This window comes from Clupea harengus, chromosome 2 (assembly GCF_900700415.2).
Source record: "Clupea harengus chromosome 2, Ch_v2.0.2, whole genome shotgun sequence".
NCBI lineage: Eukaryota > Metazoa > Chordata > Actinopteri > Clupeiformes > Clupeidae > Clupea > Clupea harengus.
Window position 1 is genome coordinate 17,809,607 of NC_045153.1, and position 21,192 is coordinate 17,830,798.

Consider the following 21,192-nt stretch of genomic DNA (forward strand, 5'->3'; position numbering starts at 1 on the left):
CCAGCAGAGTCAGTGGCTGCCACAAAAGTACTGTGTCTTATGCGTGTGTGGGAGCAGGTGACGGGTATTACATATGCTGCCACAGGCACAGGCATCTGTAGGGCGTCATACCGGAGCAGGCAGAGCCGACTAAGGCATCAGTGGCAACAGGGGGCCTGAAAGTCATTTCAGGGTGCATTTTTACCAATGTGTTCTAGGCAAGTATGTGGTTTGTTTAAATAATAACTCATCCAGGCAAGAAGCAAACCACTCAAGAGACAAAAATAACCCCCTGCTTGCCTCCTTAAGACCGTGTCCTAGACCCCAGCCAGTGTTTTGAAAACAACATTTTTCTTTCGTTTTCAAAAAGACTTTTGGAAACGCAAAAACTTGTGAAAATACTGTTATTTTATGAAACACATTTCTTACATAACCTATGCTGCCAGTTATAGCCTACAACTGTACAAGATTATTATCAAAGCAATTGCACTACAACGACAAGATAAATCAATCAATCATTTACTTTTCAACATTGGGAGAACCGAATTTCCCTAGTAAAGAGTAGCCTACTTACCCTTCTTAAGGTAACTAGCATTTACCATCACTTTATATCAAACAAACCCAGAGAAGGCTTTGGCTGCTGATGTTTCTGATAGATTACGTCCTTTTCGAAAAAATAGAACAAAACTGGCTGATAATCATAATGTGCCTGACAATCAAAAATGCCTACTTATTGACACTGAGGACGTGGTGAAGGGCGATGCTCAGACTGAAGCTTTGCAGATGATGAAAGGTGATTGGATAACGTTAGGGCTGTGTTGTTTTTTTTAAAAGCTCAGTTTTCGCCTTTCCAAACGGCGACGAAAGGGCTGCGTTTTCAAAAGTCTCCACTCTGGAACCCGTTTTCAGGCAATGAAAACACTGTTGCCGTGTGGACGCAAGGCCAAAATGCAACCAAACTTCTCAGTTTTTTGCAAAAACTGTGGATGGGGCCCTAGTCACAGCCAAGACATAACACCTCCTGCCACATCCCCCCCAAACAAACCTGAAACAGTAACCAGTTTCACATCACCATCGCCACATAATGTTAACAAGCCTCCCTCCTACTTCCTCCTCCTCTGGCGGCCTGACCTTCATGTTAAGTGCCGGTGACAGAGCTGTCCTTCTGACAGAGGGAGGCTGAGGGAGAGGGAGAGCACACAGTAGGGAGGAGGATGAGGAAGAACAGGAGGCCATTAAAACTCTGGAGGAGAGTTTTGGCAGCGGTGAGGCCAGGCGAGGCGGTGTCATTAGCCTTCTCGGCATGGCGGTGCGAGGCTGAGGAAAGGTGGATGGAGCCTCTTCTGCCGGCGCTGATGGAGAACCATGCCAGCACCGAGCCAGAGTCTATTATGAGGACCCTCATTCACAAACATGTACGGCCAGAGAGAGAGGGAGAGAGAGGGAGGGAGGGAGGGAGAGAGACAGGCAGAGGGAGAAAGAGAAAGTCAGAGAGCGGGGAGAAAGAGTGAGACAGGCAGCCAGGTGGCTGACTTCCTCTTTTTTTTCTTTTTCTTTCTTTGTCTCTCTCTCTCTCTCTCTCTTTCTTTCTTTCTCTCTCTCTCTCTCTCTTCCTGTCTGTCTGTCCCTTTGCCCGTTTAACCACCCTTCACTCTGGGGAGTAGCGCTGAAGGTGTTCAATTTACTGTGGACAGATGGAGGCACTGTTTGTGTGATTGCATTACCATATTCCGTACCTTTTGGGGCAAGAGAGAAGAGGGGGATATGGAGGAGAAAGAGAACAAGGGTGAGAGAGAGTGTGAGAGAAGAGGCACTAAAAGCATGGACCCATATGTAACCATATGTATGCATGCCCATGCATGCATGTACACACACATACACACACACACACACACACACACACGGGAAGCGGGTTTCATTTCCTGTTTAGTGAAGTGGCCATTCTGGTATAATGCTTCCCTGCCATAATGAGTCAGGCTTCAGGCAGGAGAAGCCCTTGCAGTTCCCATGAACATTCTCTGACTTCTGAAAGACAACAAATGATGGTCTCTCTCCCTCTTTCACTCACACACACACACACAAGCCTGTGTGGATTTCATCACAAAACAGACAGGAACATACACACACTCACACATACGTACATGTATATATATATATACACATAAGGAGGATGTAAACACATCCTGAAGCAGATTCTCACACACACACCACACACACACACACACACACACACACACACACACACACAATAATGAACAAAACTCCACTCCACTGTGTGTCTGCCCGAGCTACCACACGGCATGAGTGTGTATCAGCATCATCAGGGACCCGCAAGGCCTTTCCCAACCATGTCATCTGCCTGAGCTCCGAATGAGATGCCACTTGATTGTCCCCCTGTGTGTGTGAGCGTGTGTGTGCATGTGCGTCTGTGTGTGTGTGTGTGTGTGTGTGTGTACACAAAGCCAGTGTGAGAGAAAACATCTCTGGAGTATTCCACTGATTACCGAGGTGCAGAGCCCCTATCTACTGGTGTGATTACTGTGGTTTGGTTATGTGCCGCTGGCGTGCCACGAATGCGGAGCCGTTAAACCCCTTCGAGCGGTGAACACGAGTCATAAGCACAGGCATAAAACACTGACTCTGTTTTTCTCTTCAGAAGCCAAGCCTTTCTACCGCCGTAAGTGAGTACCCCCTCACTTTCACATCAACAAAGACATGCACCTCAAAAGGCTTCAAATAACAGGCCTCCAAAAAACATGGGCCCATCTCATGAATTATAAATCACAGCATTTCTGGCTTCTATCATGGTGTTGGCGTGTGAGCACATATCCGTCTCACTACTTAGCCTTAACAGCAGAGATCTAGTTACTGCTAATGGTTCAATTGCATGTGCGTGCATGCTCAGACATTCCTTTAGTCATACAAATTCACACTAAACGGTGCATCTCAGTAAAAACACCTTCACTTCACAAACTGAGAGCCAAACTGATTTCCAAAGGCATCACTTTAAAACACACACTTCACGGCTACAAAGATAAACACATGCAAAATGGAGAGGTCGTCTCAGAGTCTAAGGAGAAAGATGAAGCACGGGTCTATTTAACGCAAGGTGAATTAGAGAGCACAGACTCATTTTGGAAACTCAAACCAGCACACACAGACAAACACACACACACACACACACACACACACACACACACTTAACCTTAACTGGCCACAACAAACACGCACTTTAAAGTTTGAAAAACCCAACCAACCTCAACAAACAAACAAGCGAACAAACAAACAAACAAACAAACACTCTGTAATGCCCAAGTGAACACTCACACGTTGGTGGTGAAGATGCCGTAGATGAGGTCCTGCTCGGGCAGGTGAAAGGTGCTCTGCAGCTCGTTGTAGTAGAAGGGAATCTCGCCTGAGCGCGAGCAGTTGAGCCGGGCCTTGGTGAAGGTGGTCCACGTGTCCTCCAGCAGGAAGCGGCCGCCGATGTCGTTCTTGCAGACGCGCGCCACGCGCGAGTACACGGTCTTGCCGCAGTCGTGCTCCACGGCGTTCTCACGCAGGAAGAAGAAGGTGAAGAGGCTCACGTCGTACGCCGAGATGAAGTGCGGCTCTGTGGAGAACGGGAAAAAAAAGACATAAAAAAAACTCTATGATAAATTTTGTTTGTTTGTGGGTGGTGTATTTGTCAGCATACTGAAAAGACTAGGCTTCATTATGGATGAAACACACAAACATGGCAAAGAAGTAATTACACCGCTGCAATTGGTGTGCATTTGGACAAAGGAACTCAGTGGCTCAGAGGATGGATGGCTGGGCCTCTACTCCTCCACTCCCCTCCCCCCCATCGGTGCCAAGCATCTCTGGGTAATTATTTCTAAATGGCTCATCATTTCCTGTTTCAATGAGTTCTCCATTACCCACAGTTCTGAAACTCAAGGGTGCTACACAATACATCAGAGACTGATTTCATTAGTATTCTGTCGGTGGTGGGAGCGAGCGATTTCAGCTCAGGTCTCTGGCACAAAAGCGAGAGCGTGCGGATCTCTGCGTTCACCCTGGCGGCATAAATGCATCCTAACTCGCTCTGAAAGGTCCCGCCATGCGAGGGCCAGAGCAGTCATCACTTTCGCACCACGGGGCTCTTTTAATTCGCAATAATATGCCACGCACACAATCGTTTACCTTACACAACATGGCGCCAAACGGCGGTGGAGGCAACAGCAGCAGCAGCAGCAGCAACACCGCTGGCCGTTTCAAGAGAAGGAGATTACGACGACGCTCAGGGGAACGATGGAGGCATCAGTAACAATAACTGCTTTTTGATTTGATTCCCCTCCGTCCCCCACCACCACTTCCACTGACGCATAAACGGAGGAGTACCGGGGGCGGTAAATTCTAGGATCCCTATAAAGGTAAACAGCTGATCCCTCGCACCTCCATTTACACGTCTTCCAGCAGAGAAGCAGCGCGATGCGCGCCATGTATGTGTGTGTGTGTGTGTGTGTGTGTGTGTGTGTGTTTGTTACAGATGCACCCCCCCCAGTCGGAGCATTATCAGATGGAGCCTCATTTAATGGGCCAGAGCAACCACCGCAGCATGCCAGCACGTGTGTGTGTGTGTGTGTGTGTGTGTGTGTGTGTGTGTGTGTGTGTGTGTGTGTGTGATGCGTGGGCAGCAGGAGCTGGGCGAGTGTAGAGGAGGGCAGTGGAGCGACAGGCACACCAATAATTGCGTGATGGGGTCAGAGATAATTATTACCGAGCATCCAGGGGGGAGAGTCATCAGCAAAATTAAACAAGAGGCTCCATGATTGAGGACCGACTGTCTGTATGGGCATACCTTAGCCTCTAAGTGTGTGTGTGTGTGTGTGTGTGTGTGTGTGTGTGTATGTATGTGTGTATGTGTGTATGTGTGTAAGAGAGTGAGTGAGCGAGCGAGCAAGCGAGTGAGTGAGTGAGTGAGTGAGTGTGAGTGTGTAAGTGAATGTGTTTGGCACACGTGGGTGTGAATATGATAAACTGCCTTTTTTAACGCCTCTACAGCTGAAAGTAAACAGATTGCCCAGGATTCCCGACAGCCAAAAAAAAAAAAAAAAAACTCATTCTCATGCCAAATAGAAGGAAAAACAGGTCTTTCTCCCTCTCAATAACTCTCTCTCTCTCGCTCACACATCCCCCCCTCACACAAACAGACACACACAAACACACTTGGGGAGACAGAGCAGAAGAGCAGTACTATGTGGGAGCCAGCATAAGGAAAGGAACTTGGCACGATGTGTAGTGAAAAAGAGGGCAAACAAAACAAATATCAGTTTGGTGGTGCAGAGTGAGCGCATGCGTATAACCATGTGTATGTAGCATGTGTGTGTGTGTGTGTGTATGTGTGTGTGTGTGTGTGTGTGTGTATGTGTATGTGTGTAGGGCCCCTGGCTGCAGAGCTGTGTTTATTGATATGGCAGCAACTGCTGTGAGGTGTGGTCAGCCATTGCCAGTCCAGTCCCTGCACAGAAACACACCACTACCAGCACCACCACAACTAGCACTGCTGCTGCTGCTGCTCCCCCAGCAGCCCAGCCGGATCCTCTGGCCACTCTTGGACCAGGTTCAGGCACAGGCTCTGCATTCAGATCCAGCCACTCAGCACCTGCCACACCACATCTCAAGCCAATGACCTCCTGTGGATTTATTCAGCTTAAGATCCCTTAGGATCATCTCCGCTTCTACTTGCCTGCCTTCAACCCCTATGGTGCATGGCTTGTGTGCACACACACACACACACACACACACACACACACACACACACACACACACACACTCACACACACACACACTCACTCACACTCACACTCACACTCACAGGTGTGCTCACACACACACAGGGAAGCTTATGACTTGAAATTCATATCTAAGCCCCACTAGGTTCAGCTCTCTCTCCACTGCCTGTGAGCCTCTGACTGACGGGGCCGTTATTGAGGGGTGGGGGCCTGTAATGTGGGCCGGGGAGAAGTGGTGAATATTTATCAGCATTTACTGGCCCCACCAGGGGAAGTGTGTGTGTGTGTGTGTGTGTGTGTGTGTGTGTCTGTGTGTGTGTGTGTGTGTGTGTGTGTGTGTGTGTTGTGGGGGCTCTTCACGATGGACTGAAACAGGAAAGCATCCACACCCCCTAAGGTCTAAATGGTGGCCCTGAGCTCTTAGGTCCTCTGCTCACATCAGACAACCAGCCAAGGCCCAGGAAGCAACCGCAACTGAGGGCTTACTCCTTTCAAGACCCCCTCCCCCTGTCTGTGGAAAGGGTCTATGTACGTGTGTGAGTGCGTGCGTGCGTGCATGCGTGAGCGAGTGAGTGAGGATATGTGTGTGTGTGCTTGCTTGCTTGCATGCGTGGTTATGTGTGGCTCAGCTTAAAATGCCAGAGAACAATGGAATCGATGGAGATGCAGAAAGTGATGTGCAAGAGTGGTGGCCGGGGGATTTCTAGAAGTTGTTTCCTGCTCTGGCTGCAAAATACAGGCTTACAGTAGGTGGTGGCATACGGTGGTTTAAGTGGTGCATACATACGTGAGTGCAAGAAGGCCTTAGTTTGTGTGGTAATCATGCTGATGAAGGTACTCTAAAACAATCTCTCAGTCAGTAATACTCTCTTTCTCTCTCTCTTTCTTTTTCACTCCTTCTCTTTCTCCTTCTCTCTCGATGGTGGCCCGCCACCAAGGCGGGGCTCTAGCCCGGGGTGGCGTGAAGCGTTGCCGTGGTAATTTCACCCTCTTCCTGCTGCGAGGAATAATTACACCGCTGGCTGCTCTCCGAGTCTATCCGTCACCGCCCTGCCTACTGCTCTCCCTCTCTCTCTCTCTCCCCCTTTCTCTCTATCCCACCCTTCATCCACCTCTCCTCCCCCTTTCCCCCTCCAACTCTCAGACTGAACTAGTCTGCTACTGCAGAGAGTGAGAGAGAGAGTGAGAGAGAAAGTGTTTCTCTCCTCAGTCCCCTGCCTCGCGCCCTCTCTCTCTCTCTCTCACTTGCCTTGACCTCGCCTTATTTTCCTCTCCGCCCACACACTGTATCATTCACAACTCCTCATCCTCACCCTCACTTTCCTTCAACCCTCCTTCGTCTCTCTCTCTCTCTCTATCTCTCTCTCCATTCCCCCCACCCCCTTCCACTCATCCCACCTCCCCTCTTCTTTCTTCCCCCGTCTCCTTCTCTCAGATTCTGCTGGTGTCAGGATGTATTGCAGTGCGCTCAGAGGGGCAGAAGGCAGAAGGCACCACATCAGCAGCCGGAAGATTAGGGACACTTCCATGCCTCTTTATAAAGAGAGAGGCAGCGCCGATTGAAGTTCATCCGTCGGCGTCTCTCCTCTCTCTCTCTCTCTCTCCTCCCTGCCACTTCTAAGGCCATCCTCAGTCATCCTCAGTATCTCCCCGCCCTGGCTGACACTCTTAGAATGTATAATGATTACGACATGGGGGATGTGCCTTGCAATGAATCTAAGAGTGTGAGTGTGAGTGTGAGTGTGAGTGTGAGTGTGAGTGTGTGATACATCTGTACATGCTCTCCCTGTTGAGTTGTAGCCTGTGGTGCACTGCACCTGTGCTGACTCCCATCCTGCCTCTCTGAGAAGCTCATCAGCATGTGGAGCAGTGAGGACTTGCTCCTGCTCGCTGAGCTACAGCGACTTATCAGTGGATTATCAGGATTCTGTGTGATCCCTACAAACACCTGAGCACTGCTTCAGTCTACACTCCTGTCCCGCACAGAAATAAATGACTAGCAAATCACGAAATATGTAATACTTTTTTTTTTTTTCAATTTAAAGTTTTCGGTCTTACAATTAGCACATGGAGGGTTTGATTGCTAGACTGCATATGAAACATCCTCTCATTGTTTTTGCTGATGTATCAGTGCATCATATAGGATCTATAGCAGCGTTACTCAAACTATGGTCTGCAGGCGAGGAAACTGGCGGCCATTTCCACTGCTAAAGTCAAATTATGCTCGGTGCTTCTGTCACTCGCTGGATAATTTGTGGCCCAAATCAATGAGTGGAATCACGGAACCGCTGACGGACAGAAAAAGAAAACAGAAGCGATCAAGAAATATCCCTGCTAATGAGGTGTCATCAACCAGAGGCATTACATCAGCAGTAGGGTTGTGGTGGTCCTAAGAGTGTTCCTTCTTCATTAGCTTACCATGAGTGCTTATGCAATCTGTGTGCGCTCAGAGAGAGAAACAGAGACCACTCTAGCTGCTAAGATCAAGTAAAGATATTTAATAATTAAAACGAAGTTGGATTCCTTCAACTGTCCATCCCACTAAAAAACTGCTATAGGAGAGTGGATAACTCCCTGTACCAGCACTGAGCATTGTGTTTCATCAGATTTGAGCATGTACAGGTATTTCCAAGTGTGAATGGGAACGGTTTATATACTCAACATTATTCTCCCAGTTTCAAAATCGATCTGCACACAACAATAATCTTTACCCAGGACTATCTACGCTGTTTACTACACAAAGGAAATTGAATAAAAAGCATAAATGTTTCAGGAACTTCTCCCCATGCATGCATCATGCAACCATACTGAGTAACACAATGAAACCATCAAAATTGCACTGGCACTTAGAATCCAAACATCGGAGGACCTCTTTAACAATGTTCTATGGGGCTATAATAATACAAATAATAATAATAATATAATAATAATAATAATATCTATCTACCCATCTATCCTTACTGTAGCAGTATAGGCTGCAGAGTTAAGATGTTCTGGAGTGATGTGGATCCTACATGCACTCTCCATATTCTCTGACCATCTCGTCTACTCGCTTACAGTAACATGAAATGGGTAAAAAATCGAAATGGTAGGCTAGGCGTTAACCTTCCATTTAGCCTACTGTCAATCAGATTTTTTTCTTTCATGGTCAGTAACTGTTAGCGGGCCAGCCTTTGGATGGCTGGAGTGAGTGTGTGTTGACAGGGGCAGCGGGGCTGACAGAGAGGGGGGAGGGGGGGGTTGGTGAGTGAGAACTCCATGGTTACCGTTGAGCCACTTGGAGTTGTACTGCGCCGTCCTGAGGGGAGGCAGGCCGCCCAGACTGCGGTAGATGACAGGGTCGCGACCCGAGAAGTCGATGACCGTGGCGGCATACAGCTCACCGCTCTCGGTCACCACGGCCGTGGAGTTGTGGCGTGGGTCGTACGGGCAGCGAGCCACACCGTTCACCTTCTCCAGCACATTACTCAGGTTACCGACCTAGAGAGACAGATCGAGAGAGAAAAAGGGAAAGAGAGAGGGGGAGAAAGAGAAGTAAGAGAGACTGTAACTATGGAGTGCTAGAGGCACAGAGAGAGTGTGAATAGAGAGAGAGCCCTTGAGAGGGATCAAGATAAAAATCAGGTTGGTTCAATTCCCCTTTTCCTCATTCACTTCCACTAACCCCTGCTGGCCTTCAGCTAAGCGTCAGCACCACCACCATCATCATCATCATTATTATGAATTACCAAGGAGAGATGAATTGAGGCACTTTTATAAAAACACCATAAAATAAACACACACACACAGAGACACACACACACACACACACACAGTACTCCCAGTCACCATTACCCCGACACAGTCTCATCCTTCACTCACCTCGCGGATCGTACAGAGAGGCATGAAGGCATTGGTGCCGCAGGTCATCACCTCTGTTTTGTTGATCAGAAGCACCCGGATGTAGTTCTGACACTCCACCTGCAGGGGGCAGTACATCTGTGAGGGTCTCTCCAATTACTGCCCTACATTCAGCATCGAACACCAATTAGAGCTCTACACTCAGCAACTGACTGTGGACCGGCATTGAGGAAGGCCAAATCCGAACTTACATAATAGATACTACAGAGACTACAATGTAATACAAAATAACAAAAATAACTACAAAATAATAGACTACAATGTTCACCTGTGTATGAACTGTTATCCTGCCATGATATTCACTGCTTATGTGTGATAGTATGACGTACTCTGTGCTATTCTCTGTGGTCAACATTAATTGCCCATCCATCCACTGGATTGCCAGTCTAGCTGAGGCCATGAGAAAGAAAGGTCAGAGTTCAAGTGTACTGTGGCCACACATGACAGAGTGGTATTAGATTTGCTGTAGTTCCTGTTCTGCCTCCCCACTCCTGCTTAATGCACAAGCCGTCCCCACACTGGCCATCACAGAGGGGACGTACCTCCATTTTGTTTAAGCGACTGAATGAATTACATTAGACACAGTGAAAGACAGGGTGGTTTTTCCCTTGTGCCTTTCCCCATCAATATCAGCAAAACCCGTCATACAAAAGGAGAAAGGTTTGCGTCTCATTTTGACATTTTTAATAAAATTATAATATTTTAAAACACCCTGTTGAGCGTCACAGCACTATGAAGAGAGATGAGGTCTGACCTGTTCCCAGGCTTTACAGGCAAGTGATTACAGTTTCCCCCCCAAACTTTCATTTTTCTTTTTCTTCCTCACTCTCTCTCTCTCTCCCTCTCTCTCTCCCTCTCTCTCTCTCTCTCTCTCTCCCTCTCCCTCTCCCTCTCCCTCTCCCTCTCTCTCTGTCTGCGGTGCCTTCTCCTGCCGGCCTTTTGAGATAAAAATGACATGGTAATCAATTCCCCCCAAAGAAAGCGCGACAACAAAATGATCATGCCGCCAGTTATCAGCGCCCGCAGCAAACCTGCCCTCCCCTCGCATGCTAAAAAGGGGCCAGTCTCTTTTCTTTTCTATTCTATTCTTTTCTTTTATTACACATACACTTTGTGACACCTTTCAAATCCTTCAACTGGTATCTACTGCCTTCATTATGTCTAAGCCAATACCCGCACAGCCTAGCTGTTTGCTCCTGGCAATTACTTTAAATATTAGGAGCGAAAACAGAACCCAAATCATCCCAACGCTAATGATAATGTTTAAAATAAAGCTCACAAAACACAAAAAAAACTCCAGTGCGCACACACCCAGATTTCCACAATGCCCAGTGCTCGGGCCAATAGTCTGTCGGAGGAGGCAGAGAGTGGTCTTTGGGAGGGGGGGGGGGACCTGAGGGTCTCAAAGTTACCTCCGTCTTTCCTTTGCTCTGACAGGACCTCCTGGTGTCTTCGTCCGGGCTCCATTCCGTCTCCTAGGACACCAAAAATAAACAACAACAAAAACAAAACAAAAAAAAGACTGACTTGCTTGTCTCATTCACAGTCGGCCAACATCTGCTTTTCAAAGGGAGGGTTTGTGGGGAGGCTGTTACGCAACTGTTTGACGGTAACACTGCGTCGAGACACAGCTACACGAAAGGGACATTAGAATGCCACTGTCGTTTTCGTTAATTGCGCAAACAGTTTGATAAGTGGGCCAAAAAATATGCACGCACACACACACTTGCTCTCTTTCTCACACACACACACACACACACACACACACACACACACACACACACACACAAGGGGAGCTAAGGTAACAAGAGAGTCTGTGCAACCTGATGCCATTTTCATGCTAATGTCAATCGCCCCCCCCCCCCCCCCCAAACCCTCGTCTCGCCTGGCACAGGGCTGCCCGGCCCTCCCTTCTCTCACACAAGACACTCATCGCAAACCACAACTCACCTCTTTACTACACCAATTATGGGGCTTTGCAGCCGTTAACGGTGACACAGCAAGAGACTGAACCCTTCCAAACCACACACTTTCTCTCTCCCTCCTCATGCTCTCTCTTGGCCAGGCCAGGCGAGGAGAGAAGAGGAGAGCAGAGGAGAGCAGAGCCGCCTTCTCCTTTTGTGCTCGGGAGCCGGAGAGAGAGGGCTGGCTATCGCAAGGGTATCACTTTGCGTTTGGGTCTCCTCCACCAACAAAAATAATCAGATCACTGAGGTGGACAAGCTACTACTGAGAGAGAGAGAGAGAGAGAGAGAGAGAGGGGGATAGCTGGCAGGGCTCTGAAGGAAGACGTCAGCCTCTCTCTCCCTCTCCTCCTCTTCCCGCCACTCCTCTCTTCTCCTCCTTTTCTTCTTCTTCAATCTCGACTCAGGGCCCTCTGAGCTGTGGGATGCCATGCAAGTGAAATCCAAGCCTGTCATTTTTTTGGCCGAGTGGCCAGAGGCAGAGAGGTCACACAAGCACGGGCCGTAGTGATCACTTGGTGCGCCAGGCAGTGAAGCAGCCGCTTTTGGACCAGCTCAAGAAAGGGGGGTTGGTAGTGCAACAGGAGCAGCGCTCACCATTTTGGCTCAAAGCACAATAGATCCGCGCCATGCTTTTTTTTTTCCCCCTCAGAGTAGCCTGGGTCTTGGAGTGCCTGGATCGTGACCCGAATGCAAAGATCATGGGTCTGGAACCAGATTAGAAGGCATTGGGTGAAAAAGGAGGAGAAAGGGGCTAATTGATTACAGAAATAAATCTACGCTTGGCTCGCAGTACAAAGTTAGTGCCCGCTAAACTGCGTAAGAGTGTGAGTGCGAGCGCACTCGATTCCATTTTCCGTCCGAGAAGCATTCAATTAACCTCCCTCATGGAGCAATGAGCGAGTAATAAAGAAAGCCAATTACCAGGCCATAATGGAGCCATATTTGTGCGGGATTTTCATTCGCTCTCAAGTGAGCATTTTCTGCCAGGGCCAAAAGAGTGCAGGTGGGGGTGGTGGAGATTTGTGGAACAGTGAACAACTCTTGTGTGTGTGAGGGGGGCTCTTCATGTAACAATGGCTGCCAAGAGGCCCTTTAGAAGGGTTACCATGTCCCAAGACAGACCCTCACTCCAACTGTAGGTGGTGGCAGTGGTGGTTACGTATGTAAACATCCCACTCACTGTCTCCTGTGAAGCTGTCACTTACATTGTGCTGTCTGAGACCTAGATTCGCCCCACACTCCCAAGAGCCCAGCCCCCAGATCCAACCCCCCCTCCCCGCCCCCTCGCCACAAACACAGACACACACACACACAGACAACCTAGCTGTCAGGAGTGGAGGAGTGACGTAATTCCAAACAAGGCCAACAACCCCCACTCCTCAAGACCCCTCCTCCACTCTCTCTCACACACACACACACACACACACACACACACACACACACACACACACACACACACACCAAAAAACACTGTTTGCCATCACTCTAAAGGGCCATTTATCAGCATGGTGGGGGGCATTTGTGATGGATGCCTTTGCGGTGAGTCATAGCTTTGGGGAAGCATTATCGCCTTGTCTGGCAGGCAGCACGGATCACGTCTATTTAACCCGGTGACCCTATGCTATGGCAGCCTATGTCTCTCCATCTCTCCATCTCTTCCTCATTCCATTCTCTCAATCCCCCTCTCTCTCTTTCTTCTTTCTCCTTGGCTGTCTTTCACACTCTATTTCCCTCTCTCCATTTCTATGTTGTTCTGAGACAAAGCTTTAAGAGGTTTGTTGCGGGCTGTTGCTTGCATGTGAAAGGAAGAGCGTATGCACTTGGTGCTGTGTAAAGGCTGATCCTTAGCCACCATTGGTTGGCTCCACTTCATCGGACCTCAGTCAGAGCGCGCCTGGACGTTCCCCTGATGGACGCACCAGAGCGCCGGAATGATAAATGTCCTCTGACAGCCGTTTAAAGGAGAGGAAGGACAGGCTAATAGCTGAGCCATGGCTCAAAGCATGCAAGGACAGATGCGGAATCTCCAACGTAAAGAGATAGAGGAAAAAAAAAAAAAGATAAGTCACCCACTCCAAAGAAAAGATCTTGATAAAGTCAAATGGGCAATCTTTTTTGTTGTTTGGGCACTTGGCATTTGGAGTGGAAATGACAAATTACTCGTCACGGTGCTAAAATGCTGCTATGAAAGGGAATGTGGCATATGGGTCGTCATTTTTCTTCATATTAAAATAGGTTGACAAGTCGCTTGGGGGGGGGGGGGGGGTCACAAAAAGCGGCTGAAATGCTTCGGATGTAGATGAGACGGTTTTATTTCCCCATCCATGACAGTACATCATCCTTACCCGACGCCTTGATAACGCCATGCCTCGGCTCATGATGAGTCCCTGTGATTTTATATCACTCAATTAGTCTGCCTTGTGCTATTTGCACAGAAACCGCATGATGACATCTCATTCTTCAAACTTTTTGTTTTTTTTCCACTGAAGTTGCAATAAAATTAGAGCTGCGATAAAAGCTATGCAAAGCAACGGGTGAGCAAGCAAACAAAGAAACTACCACCTCCCCACCCAAAGTGTCATTAATTTTGCATGGTGAAAAGAACTAGCTGTGGCAAAAAAAGAAATGTAATAAAATTAGCCAGAGAGAAATAATGGCGGAATAAAAAAAAAGGTTTGTTACTTCTATGAGCCCTGAGGGAGATGCAAATGCAGGGACTGGGAGAGAGTCACACAGCTCTTTCAGCACAAGCCCAGCACAAGAGCTTCTCCCGCCCAATAAGGCTCTTGTCTCGGGCAACCGTTGATAAATATCGAATGTGACAACTAATTACGATTCCGGAATGTTCTAAATGAGGTGCGAAGCTTGCCGGACAGCGAGGGCCTCCCCCTGCCCTGTCCGTCATCATCACCTGGAAATGTTTTGTCAGTGAAGTTTTAATAAAAAGGGAGAGCGTTTCAAGCGCGGGATGTCAACAGGGCTATGTCGCTTGGCCGTTTCTTCATCAACAGGCACGACAATAGAAAACCTTAACGCCTTCCCCTGCCCTTGCGTCCAACTTCAATTCAGATCAATCATCCGCGGTGACATTGGAGGGAAAAGGGATTTCAATTTGCATACTCATGATTGTACTCCAATGGCATGGCTGATTAAGGCTCCTCAGCTCCGCCTCTCTCTCTCTCTCTCTCTCTCTCTGAGGGAGGAAGGCCATCTATCTCCACAGAGGCTGCGGCTTCAAGGTCCCTCCGCTTCAATAGGCCTTGCTGGAGGCCCCGCCCTCTTTCGTCCTTTAACAGAGCTCCCTATTCAGGCCTCCTCCATTCAGTGTGGACCTGATAGATGTGACAAAACTCTCAATGGCCCCGTCTCTTTGTGCCCCCCACACTGATCCTCACCCGAGAGAGAGAGGGCACAGATAGGTTCCTTCGCCTCCAGATTTCCACGTTGCTCTCGCGTTCCTCAATCCCTCGCTCTTAATCCACCTCTCTCTTTATTTCTCTCTCCTGCTCTCTCTGTTTCTCTTTCTATCGTTCTTTCTCTCCCACTCTCTCTTTCTGAAACTTTCTCTCTCTCACTCACACACACACACACACACACACACACACACACACACACACACACACACACACACACACACACACACACACACACACACACACACACACACACACACACACACACACACACACAGTTTTCTAGTCCCACTCTGAGGAAGAGGGTCACTGTGGTATGAGGGTTAGGCACACATGCCTACTTGCCGCACGAACAGGAAAGAGCTTATAGAGAAAGACGGGGAGAGCAAAAGAGAACAAGAAGGAGAGAGAGCAGCAGAGAGGGAGAGAAAAACAGAGAGAGAGAGAGAGAGAGAAATGGACAAGCAGACAGAAAGAATGAAAAAGGGAAACATAGTTGCACTGTGGTTTGGCCAGCTAGTGCTTACATCAGAAGAGGCTGGGGAAAGTGTGGACATGTCGGGGTGGAGGGGGGAGAAAACAACCTACAGGTCACACCACAGAAATGCCTCAGGCTGCATTCCCACAACATCCCTTTAACTCTGTGGCAATGCTATCCCAAGGGGTCAAAGAGTCACCCCCCTCCTCCCCTCCCCCGCAACAGACCCCAACCCCCGTCGGTCCCAGTGTGCCAGTGGAGGTGGAAGAGAATGATGGCTCTAATTTAAAAAGCCCTAGTGAGTGATGGAGGGAGGGAGGCCTGCTGCTCCCGTGAGCGGTTTCCCCTGGCGTGGAGAAAGAGGAGGCCGAGGGGCTAGACCTGTTGGAGGAGTGCTGGTTTTAGGGTCCACTGAGGAGTGATTCTCTAAACCCATTCGAGGTCAGAAATGTCGGCCGAGTCTGCTGGCCCCATTATGAAGAGTAACGGCTCTCTGTCAGTGTGGTGTCACTGAAACCTATAATGCTATCAGACTCTTACTCTACCCCCACCCTCCCAATACCACCACCACCACCGCCGCTGCCGCCAACACCACCTTTTCCTCATGGGTGACGGCAGCTACATCAGTAATTAAATCTCATCAAATCGCAGAAAGCCAAATTAATCAATCTGGCTGAATGAAATCGGGCATGACTCATCAAACGACGAGGTCAGTGAGCCGAGACTACCGGCACCGACGGTGACCTCCACGTGCAAATATCTAATCACGTCTCCACTTTTTTTTTTTCTCCCTGTCCTTCATTTACATCCGCCCCCTCAAAGCGCCAACTTCACTCGTCGGCCAGACTCCTGCCGCCGGTGCCGCCGGTGCCGCGACGCGAGCAGAATGGCTGAGTGGTGTTGAGGTGATCTGATCCAGCTCAGTGGGACTCATCGCCGTGTGAGCCGCGGGTGACTTTGGGCACCACTGCTTCTTTGAATGTTAAAAAAACCACACACAACTGCCTCCACTCCACTGGCTTCTCAGCGGCTTCAGCAGGCAGTTCACTTTGCATTCTTCCCCAACACTGCAAAGTCATTTAGACAGATTAAGGGTGAAAGTATACAGTGTATCCAAATTTCTAGGAGAAATATATAGTCTCACAAACTTCTCAATGTGGCTCCTGTCTCAGCGTTTCCTCTTCAGAGGGTCAGAGTTTGCAAGGTCAGCTGGCCTTTGACCAGGCATCGCTTGGTTTAAGTCACCCAAACAAAGCCTTTTGATTGTTTCCTATGGCACAGGGGCAAATTCACATTTCCTATGGACTTGGAAGTGCCAAGGACCACTGCGCACACACACACACAGCACAAGTCTGACATATGGCAGTATAAATATTGTCAATGTAACAAGCGACCTATATCAACCTATATCCGCAATATCAACACAAGGTCCACTGGAACATCCAAGAGGACATCAGCAAAGTGGCTGACTGATTGTAAGCTGACAAAAGCGTTCAGTGATTGGGGCACAAAAAAAAGAGAGAAAAAAAAAAAAAAAAAAAAAAAAAATCACTGTAACCGGCTCTGTATGTGTTGCTTTTAGGACCCCTCTTTTTATGTTCTAAGCCTGCCTGCGCACAAACCCAGCGGGTGAAAACAATCAGGAGAAACGGCGCACCGTTCCGTGCACCCGACCTCAAGGGACAAATGGAACAATCTGCGCGAGGGGAAGCAGAGAGGGTCAGACTTAATACATTTCTTTTCAGCCGACGAGCCGAAAAAACAAGAGGCGTGAGTGAGAGAGGCGAGGCATTGTGCACGCAACTCTCCAACAGGTTCTCTCTGTTTAATGGGTTTCCATTAGAGCTTTAGAAAAGGTTTTCTCTGCAGTGTGGCCTACGGAATATGTGCGAAAGACTGACAATCTCAAGGTTCCACAAGGTGACAGTGACTCCTATAACTGGAATTAATAGTGAGGGCTACAGTGTTATAAGGACAAACGCTTACAGGGAAAAGAGAAAAATACACTCACAATAAGATGACCATTCTGAAATACTAACAAATGTATTCTAGCTTTTATAGATTGACTTTTATGAGGCGACTCAAATCTCTCTACAGCTGAAATATGGACTTGGGACTTTGTCTTGAAAGATTTGACCTATTAAAACATGATTTCTTTTTTGAAAAGTAAATAAAAGGTAATGGTAAGCCTTTAAATGTGTACAGTCCTTCAATGTCCAAGACCAAAAATTACAATGGGCCTCAACAGCAACCTCCACAAGAGCCAAAGCTTGCTCAGATGTGCTACACAATAATTAGTGAAGACCATTCTGAAATACGCATCCCCTACAATGGTAAGAGACACTGCATGGTTGCCCGGCTGCTGCAGTGAAATGGCTTTCTATCTGTTTAGGATTAACAGTGTTTTGAATTCAGGAGAGAATAGGCAGATAGATCCTGGCATCCTGCAGAGAGGTACGTGTTGTTGTCATCATTGAGGTATGAGGCAGGATGTCCTGACATTGCTCTCTATCTCTGCTCAGCAGTGGGAGGCATACTGCTGTCATCAGCGCAGAGGTATACACGAGAGAGAGAGAGAGAGAGAGAGGGAGTGGGGGGAGGCGGAGGGATAGTGCCAGGGAGAAGATGAGCATGAGAGACAGAGGGTGTGTGTGTGTGTGAGTGAGTGAGTGAGTGAGTGAGTGAGTGAGAGAGAGAGAGAAAGAAAGAAAGAAAGAAAAGTTTGAGTTTGAGAGAAAAGTACTAGATACGAACACAAAACCAGGCTGAAGGAGATTCTCAACATAGTCACTCCATGGACAAAACAACCCCTCCCCAAACACATTCCTCCCTCTCCTTTATGTCCCTCTCACACACAGCCAGAGAGTGGCTGAGAACTCTGCTCAGTCACGGCCAGCAGCCAGAGGTCAAGCACCTGACCCAGCTCCCGACTCAAGAGCACACAGATCCCTTCACTCCGCCATCATCTCTAAAGCCTCCGGCCTAAACTGAGCCCCTAAAAGTCTCCCCACCCATGTACACCACTGCGCACGCACACATGCGCACGTGCACACACACACACACACACACACACACACACACACACACACACACACACACACACACACACACACACACTTCTCGCTTTCTTTCACACCACAGAAAAGAGGGAATATGATGCCAGTGCTGAAAAGGCTGTCTTTTAAAAAATGTATCCTCTCATCTCACAACCACATGAATATCTAGATTTTTATCACTAAAATATCTAGAATTTAATATCACTACACCCTAGTGGGAATTGGCAATTGGTATGGGTGTCTTCAATTGAGTTAATGAACCCAGGGTGATCGATTTGAGCAAGTAGCTGAAACAAGTTCATTAGATGTTGGATCCCCCTCCCCCCACACACACACACACACACACACACACAAATCCCGACTGGTCCAGGAACAGACAACACACATGAAAGCACTTTCTCCCTCTCGGCATCAAAACCGCAGCTCCGAGCGCATTCTCCGTAATTGGTACGCGCAAACAGCACATGCTCCAAAGGGAGAGGAATCAAAAAGACAAGACGAGGGAACGCAGTTCTCTGCCTGCATCTTTCTACCCCCCCCCCCACCTCCCCCTCCACAATAACCCCTACTTCTAAAGTGAGTGCCCAGCTGGAGTTAGCACATAGCGCGTGGGTGGGACTCGATTGCATATTGCAGCCTCATACCCGCCACCTCGGCGTGTCCAGTGGAACCAGACGTCCCGGTAGAGTGGGCGTCAGAGTGTGCTCTTAGCGGGGCTTGCTGTGTTTTCTTCCCCTGGATGTATCCGTTAGTTAGCTCATCACACGCTTAGTCCCCAGTGAGGACGAGAGATGGTGCCGGGAAGGAGAGGAACGGAACCGTTGCTTCATTCTCCGTCCCACTCGTGCTCACATGAACTGTGTGAAGCACTGCGTGGGAGCAAAAGGTGACACTCATCCTGGGGTTACACTACAGTTTTTCGGAGGCAGGGGAAATTTGCTATTTTCGCTGTCCTTTATGATGAAAGACGAAGTGACAGATTGAAAGAGTCACATCTCGTGCATTTCCGGCGATGTCCCCAATCACAGTCCCACTGGATGATCAAGTGGTGCAAATAAAGAGTTGCACGTCTGTCACCAAGAGGAGGATCATCCTGATACACTGCACACCGCCATGGCTTCGGGTATATCTATTCTAATGCACTCTTCTCGTCTTCGGCAGTGGGACCCCATATATTTCTACATTTCCGCACCTAGAATGAGAGAATACTCGCTGTTGCCAGCTTCTGTTCAGGTGAAGACAGACGCAGGTGCTCTTCCACACCTCCACCCCCCACACCAACACACCCTCAGAGGGGCCTGAGGCACGATGACTTCACAGGAACGGCATCAGCACATTTCACCTCCTCTCTCTCTCTCTCTCTCTCTCTCTCTCTCTCGTCTGGTCAAAGTTAAAAAGCATCCCCCCTTTTGGCCTTCCGTGCCGCCCTGTGCCTGCCAAAGCCTGCGTGTTTGGCACCGGCGCCCGCATTTCTGGGATGAGCTGGCCTCCACTAAGGTCCATTACGCTGCTGGCACGGGCACACAGGAGCGCCCTGACGACACGGCCATGGACGTTACGCCAAAGACATGTGCCACGGAGATAGAAGGGTATGGGCATGAACGGATATGTGTATGTGTGTGTGTGTGTGTGTGTGTGTGTGTGTGTTTGTGTGTACACATCACATCAAATCATAGAGAGGGAGTGTTCTTCTGAGCCTTCTCCCCATGTACATCTTCTCTCACTGTACTTACTGACCTAGCCTGCCTCTGTGTGTACAGAATAGAAAATAAATAAATAACCTGCACTGCCATTTCAGTCCTCTTCCTGAAAACAAAGTTCACCTTGCGCCGAGGTGAACACTCTCCCTGTCCAGTGGCTAACAGCAAGTGTTTGACAGTGCACCTGCACACACACCCCCCTACCCTGCTGTCAGCCACCCAGGAACACTGCTGCTGGGCGGGGACTCTCTTCTCCCTTGGCTGGTTTGATCCCCCTACCCTCCCCCTGCTCACCCACCCCTCTCTGCTCATCGATTTGGACCCTGGCACTACTCGTGACGCTCCAGTTAGCCCAAATGAAGAAAGATCCATCTTGTTTATTCCCAGCCTCCCATCCTCCCCCCCCCCCCCGGGGAGCGGAGCAAGCAAGCAGACAGAGGTGGAATGGAACAAAATGAAATTGCGAGTATCCCACTCCTGTGGGAGCGCTTAGGGGGGATGAGGGTGCCTGGCCAAGTACAGGCAGGAACAAGAGGATGCAGAACAGAGATGACTTCCAGCGAAGGAGACAGAGTGAGAGAAAGAGGGAGTGAAGGAGAAAGAAAGGTAGTGCAAGAGAGAGAGAGAGAGAGAGAGAGAGAGAGAGAAGAAAAAGAAGAAAGTCTTAAGGAAAAGAAGAATATAGGAAGTGCTCTGTTCACTTTAGCGTGGGGACATTTGGCCACTGAAACTCAGGATGACGAAAACACCACAGCACTAATGACGCATTTCATCCAAGATCTCCAGCGCTAGTCGACTCAAGGAGCTCCGGGACTGCTCAGTTTCTTCCTGTCTGTGTGGAAATATTGGAACAGGATGTGTTGAGGCAACAGGGCTTTAAGGTCTAATCTAAACAGACTGACAAAAGCACTGAGCCTCAGTA

General features: G+C 48.7%; 1 protein-coding gene across 4 annotated transcripts in view; it reads right to left on the bottom strand.

The window, feature by feature from the left end:
- Positions 1–21,192, bottom strand: part of sema5ba (sema domain, seven thrombospondin repeats (type 1 and type 1-like), transmembrane domain (TM) and short cytoplasmic domain, (semaphorin) 5Ba) — a 107,265-nt gene that overhangs the window by 33,185 nt on the left and 52,888 nt on the right. For all 4 annotated transcript variants that reach the window (XM_031585028.1, XM_031585021.2, XM_031585016.2 and 1 more), the window contains 4 exons: positions 11,069–11,131; positions 9,618–9,716; positions 9,023–9,236; positions 3,307–3,592 (listed from right to left, as the gene is read on the bottom strand). In XM_031585028.1, the coding sequence (XP_031440888.1) occupies positions 3,307–3,592; positions 9,023–9,236; positions 9,618–9,716; positions 11,069–11,131 (662 nt within the window). The remainder of the gene's footprint in view (positions 1–3,306; positions 3,593–9,022; positions 9,237–9,617; positions 9,717–11,068; positions 11,132–21,192) is intronic.